The sequence below is a fragment of the Sinocyclocheilus rhinocerous genome, unplaced genomic scaffold, assembly GCF_001515625.1.
Source record: "Sinocyclocheilus rhinocerous isolate Xijiao unplaced genomic scaffold, SAMN03320098_v1.1 scaffold3468, whole genome shotgun sequence".
NCBI classification, from domain to species: domain Eukaryota; kingdom Metazoa; phylum Chordata; class Actinopteri; order Cypriniformes; family Cyprinidae; genus Sinocyclocheilus; species Sinocyclocheilus rhinocerous.
The window spans coordinates 126075-132263 of NW_015657489.1; the positions used below are offsets into that span (position 1 = coordinate 126075).

A 6189-nucleotide genomic window follows, 5' to 3' on the forward strand; every position below is an offset into this window, starting at 1 on the left:
GCGTGTGCGCGTGTGTGTGTGCGTGTGTGCGTGTGTGCGTGTGTGCGCGAGTGTGCGAGTGTGCGTGTGTGCGTGAGTGCGTGTGAGTGTGTGTGTGTGTGTGCGTGTGCGTGTGCGTGTGCGTGTGTGTGAGTGTGTGTACCTACTTAACCATATTTTGGGGACAAATTTGTACCCAAAAGTGAGCTAAACTTGACAAAATCTCCAAAAACCTCCCTTTGGGGACGTCCTCATTTGTAAAACTGGTATAAAAATAAAGTAAACAAAGTTTTTTTTTTTTATTGTAAAAAATGCAGAAAGTTTCCTGTGAGGGGTAGGGTTGGTGTAGGGTGATAGAATATACAGTTTGTACAGTATAAACAATTGTGTGAGAGGTAGTTTTACGTTGGGAATGTTGCGGAGCCACATTCTACCTACAGTGAGGTGACATGGAGAATACACATATGGATTAACTCACAGTAGAGATAGAACTACTGCCAACGCAGGGTCGGACAGAAGGAATTCTGTCAAAGAAAAGACACAGGTTTACCATTAGGAAAACTGTACCATGGAAAAATATGCATACAGGATTACCTGAAGGGAATCTCATGTATGTATGGGCACCTAGCCCAGTACATGGGCTGATCGAACAGGAATACAACTCAAGTACTGCACCTAGACAGGTTTCACCACCTGGGGAACTCTTTGGAAGTGCAGAAAAGGTGATTGCGTCCCTCTCTTTGGGGGGAATGGTGGCTCAAATGAGACACAAAGCCAGTTCTGCTGCCTTTTACCTGTTTGTACTAGGGATGTCACAATACTAAAAATCTAGTAGTCAGTACCAATACCACTAAAAGTACATGATACTCGATATATCAAGTCGATACCACTGGAAAAAATAGCAATAATACTTAAACATCAACTCCTTTATTTAACATTACAAATACGCAACATTAGTGGCACTTGTCCTTGAAATAATACACACACGCACTCGCACACACACACACACACCTATAGCCTACTCTGAATGCAAGCATTAGTTAAAATTCACGGACATACTGGCAGGCCGAAAATATTTTTTAAAACCATTCATAAACAACTAAAATGCCGATTGACTATAAAGGACTGTTTTAGTGCCTAAAACACAACTGAATACAATTAATTTCTACTACATTGTAATTAAGATATTTGTGAATTAGATCAAGTAATGCTGAGTGAATATAACAATTTGTGTATTATTCCCCTCATTTAAATCTCACACAATCATATTCATATATCGTCGCCGTCTTCCACCTTTAGTTCTTCTGTGTGCTTGTAGGCATTTTTCCTCCTCCTTTACCCTTTAAGGACCCACTGAAACACTTCCAGGCGTATGCTCTGCCTGCCCCCGTCAGTTCCGGAAGAACTGCAGCCCCGCTAGTCGCTACCTTCGGTACCATCGGTACTTTCGCTACTGTAGAAAAACAAGTACCGGCAAGATTTTAAAATGTAAATACCGACTTGGTACCATAGTATCGGTTCTCGTGACATCCCTAGTTTGCACCCAACACACAGGAAGAAACTAGCTCAACCCAGAGATTGTAAAAAAAAAAAAAAAATCTTGCAATGACTGGGTCTGTTCATCACCTGGTTCTGCAAGGAAGTGATGGAAACTTTGGGCACATATCCAGCCTGGGGTCTCAGGATCATGTGAGAATCAATCGGTCCGAGTTTTAGTCATGTTTTGTTGACTTAATATATCTCTGGTCCCCCAACCTCTTGATGGAAGTGAGCTATGTCAGGAGCGCTGTCTTAAAAGACAGAATCTTAAGCTCAGCTGACTCAAGCGGTTCAAAGGGAGATCTCTGTAGCCCAGCAAGAACCTCAGAGGTGGGGTCTTGGTGGGTTTAACCTCCTAGCACCTCTCAGTAACCTGATGATCAGATTATGCTTCTCCAGAGACCTGCTATCCACGGCGTCATGATTTAAAGCTTCCCTTCATAAGCCTGCCTGGTAGAGGGGGCTCTGGTCTGAGTGATAGTGTCTATTACTGCCTGTAATAGGCCACTTAAGTCTTCAGCGTCCCGTCCAGGAGCCACACCTGGAGGTTCCACAGATCTTGATGTGGGTACCATATAGTGCCTGTTCTTGAGAAAGGAGCTCCTTCCTTGGGGGAAACTGCAAGGTAGGAGCTGTCATGTGGAGCATCAGGTCTGAAAACCAGGTCCGGGTGGCACAACCATCAAGACCTGCTCCTCGTCCTCCCTGAACTTGCACAATATTTGTACAAGCAGGCTTACTGAGAGGAATGCGTACTTGCACAGACAGTGGGGCCAGCTGTGTGTCAGTGCATCCATAGTGCATCCATGCCAATGAGGGCCTCGGTCAGGGAATAGAAGAGCTGGCAATGGGAAGATTCCTGGTAAGTGAACAGGTCTACCTGGGCTTCCCTGAATCAACTCCAGATGCACTGGACCACCTGGGGATGGCTTTTCCATTCTCCCGGCAGCGTAAGCTGTTGTGAGAGTGCATCAGATGCATTATTGAGCTTCTCCGGGATGTGAACAGCATGCAGCAATTGGGGTCATGTCTAACTCCAGAGTAGGAGATGGTGGGCGAGTTGCAACGGGAGTACTCAACCTTCTTGCTGTGCTGTCTGTCTGGACGAGCACATTCTTGCCCAAAGCAGGACAAACAGTACTTCTAGCAATTCAAGAAAACTGATATGCCATCACAGTCAATGTCCTGTCCAGGAGCATACAACACCCCACAATGTGCCTCGACACTTGTTCTAAGGGCACTCCTGCCCATAGAAAAGCAAAGTGAAAGAACAGCGACAGAACAGTGTAATTGTCACTGGATTTGTGCTACGGCACCATGCAATGCAGTGCAGCCTATCCTGAATCTGTCTCATATGCATCCATTCAAGTGGCATCATCACTTCTGCAGATGCCGTATACCACACGAGCCTCTGAAATTCCTTCAGTGCAACCGCAGTTTTTCTACTTAATGAATTCAGGCAGTTCAGCGATAACTGATTCCAGCTCCATACTGAGAAGGAGATGCTCTGCACAGGGGAGAGCTTGCTTTTTACCCAGTTGACCCAAAGCCCCAGATGGAGGTGCTTGAGCACCAAGTCTCTGTGGTTGCACAACAGATCTCATGAGTTTGTAGAGAATCAGAATGCCCACCTCTAGTAACAGAGCAAGTACACCTTCTGCGACCTTGGTCAAGACATGGGAAGACAGGGACAGCCTGAAGGGGAGGACCTTGTACTGGTATGTCTGGCCCTTGAAGAAATGAAGAAACGGTCTGTGTCGAGGTAAAATCAAGACGTGAAAGTTTAAGCATGTGAGCATGTGAATGTGTATTAATATCTTGAAGGGGAGCTTGTGCAGGGCCTGATTCAAGATTTGCAGATCCAAGATCAGTCGTAACCCACCGCTTTTCTTGGGTACAATGAAGTAAGTACTGTAAAACCAGGACTTCATCTTGGTTAGAGGGACAGGCTCTATTTCGTCCTTCTCCAGCAGGACTGCGATCTCTGCATGCAGGACGTAGGTGTCTTTGTTTGCCACCGTGGTAAAAAGAGCACCACTGAACCCTGGAGGAAGCCCGGCAAACTGAATCATGTAGATGATTGGGATTGTCTGAATGAGCCAGCGAGACGGCTTGGGCAGCACTAGCCAGTCTCACAAACTCTCAAAGGGACAACAGTCAATGTACCCATGGTGGGGCAGTGAAAGGGGGTGTGGATGTCTAAATATCGGAAGGAACAAAACATTAAAAAGAAGGGTTATGCAAAAATTCGCTTAGTGCATCTTTAAATGACTCCTTTTCATAGCTTCATTCCCTGTTTCTCTAATGGTTTCATTCATTCATTCATTCATTCATTCATTCATTCAGGCTCCTTTGCCCTTCTCCCCGTGTATATGTGATTGTATGTTTGTTTGTTTGTTTAGACTAGATATGTGTTAGTATTTAGTTAATAAACTTTCGTGCACAAATTACATGAGTTTCTAATTGTGTCACTGTTTGTGGATAATGTCCTTTTACTCTAATGCACTAGTACTGTAAGGAAGCTATTTTCTACAGCCATGATAATATCATTTCATATCAGTTGATGTGAAATTACACTGAATGTTCACTGGACAAACAGATTAGTTTATGGTAATATTAATTCTGCTACAGTTACTACTGGCTACATTAGTTTGATCTCTAAATAAATGCACCTTACATTTACTGTAAATGTATTCACTTTAAAAACAAGTGTGTCAAAACTCAGCAGGAATGTGGCTCTACAGGAGCAGGAATGAGGAACCTGCTTTATAGACTTACAGACAAACCTGTTTTACACACGTCACTCAAACACAGAATCAGGAAAGTATTTAAACTCATCAGTTCAGGGAAAGAGAAACTGAAGTGTAGTTGAGCTGTTGTGTGTTTTTGTCTCTGTATTCGAGCTGTAAAATAAAACTTCCTGCTGACTGTGACGCAGGAGCTGGAGATGTGCAGTGTGACGTCTGTACTGGAAGAAAATACAAAGCCGTCAAGTCCTGTCTGGTGTGTCTGGAGTCTTACTGTCAAACTCATTTTGAGTGGCATGAGGAGTTTCATTCACGTAAGCCACACAAAGTGACTGAAGCCACTGGACGACTGCAGGAGATGATCTGCCAGAAACATGAGAAGCTCCTTGAGGTTTTCTGTCGCACTGACCAGAAATGTATATGTGTGCTGTGTACGATTGTTGAACATAAAAACCACGCCATTGTATCAGCTGCAGACCAGAGGACAGAGAAACAGGTATTTAAAATTAATCATCTAGTTACTCAGTGTAGTGATCCAGTAGTCTTTTTATTTTCTGTCTAGAGCCACAGCTTAATTACACAGAACACAGAAACACTGTCAGTGTGAAGCTCTATGTATGTGTCAGTTTCACTTTTATAATACTTACGCATGCAGTAGGAAACAAGCCTTAATCTTCATGATAAATCATGTATGATTCATGTATTGTAACTGATCATCACTTCTAGAGTTTGAACCTACAGCCATTAGTTATCAGTTCTTCTTTTACTGGCTTATTATATAATCATCAGTCAAACTCTCATCTTATCATCTTCTTCTGAAAGAGACGCCACTTACAAATGGCTTTCAGCTCTGGAAATCTCTTAGCAATCTTTCTCTGAGCTCTTTCTTCTGGAAGATATATTTAGTTGCCAAACATCACTATAACACCACCAACAGTTCAAAACTTCACTAACATTTCAGCTTTTACCTCATGTTTCCTTCCAATTTATTTAATAAATTGTGCTCCGTGCTGCTGTAGTCAGCGATATGTCACGCCACATCAAAGAGCATCAAAACAGCATTTATTGTGTAAATTTCCTGAAAAAATGGAACGATTTGTTTGGTACACATGCATACCGAACCAAAAGACCCATACCAAACATTTTTGGAATACTGTACCATTGCACCCCTAAGTGTTACATATCATCGAGGCTGAGAAAATAACACAACGCTGCAGACAACAGGTAAATGCCGTTATCGCTGTTTTCCATGTTCATGAAGGAAATATTTTTACACAGCTTTATAAAAATGCTGGGTAGCTGGTGTTTCATGTGCGTTGGTCCAATCAGCGTACACTTACATCACTGGTAGTTCCTATAGAACTGTTTTAGACCCTACTCTGAAGTAGGAGCTGATTTAGTTGCCCAAACAGAGCTCCTAGAACTAAATACATTCCTAGTTCCTGCGGTGCGAACACAACAAAAACTTCCGCCAATAGTTCTAGGAACTATGAAAAGGTTTCTCCGGTGCGAAAGCACCTATAGTGTATGTGGTGAATACTAGAATCTGTAGCTCTAATGTGATATAATGAATATGAGGAGAATGAAGCTGATGCTGTGAAAGTGCTGGATTGAGGAGAGTTACTAAAGATCAGTGAAGTCAAATCTGATGTTGGTGCAGGTTATTGGGTGAAGTGTGGAGCTGATGAGTTTTGATTTCTGTTTTCTGTAGAGTTTCCAGTCTCTCTCAGCACCTCCTGAATCTACAGACGTAAATAATAATCTCTTCAGTTCTCTCTTCTCTTCTGATGCTCTGAGAGAATCTGTCCATCAGCTGAGAGACAAGAGCAGCTCTCAGACAGAGGTAAAGTCCTGGAGATTCATCTGCTCTCAGAAACCAGTCCATCATCATCATCATCATCTGAGAACATCATATTAGAAATGT

At 42.9% G+C, this 6189-nt stretch overlaps 1 protein-coding gene across 1 annotated transcript in view; it reads left to right on the forward strand.

Moving 5' to 3' along the window:
• Positions 1-2365: 2365 nt before the first annotated feature.
• The window catches only part of LOC107721031 (stonustoxin subunit alpha-like), an 8952-nt gene continuing 5128 nt past the window's right edge, over positions 2366-6189 (forward strand). Inside the window, exons 1-2 of the mRNA XM_016528883.1 lie at positions 2366-2468; positions 6079-6108. Coding sequence (XP_016384369.1) covers positions 2366-2468; positions 6079-6108 — 133 coding nt within the window. The remainder of the gene's footprint in view (positions 2469-6078; positions 6109-6189) is intronic.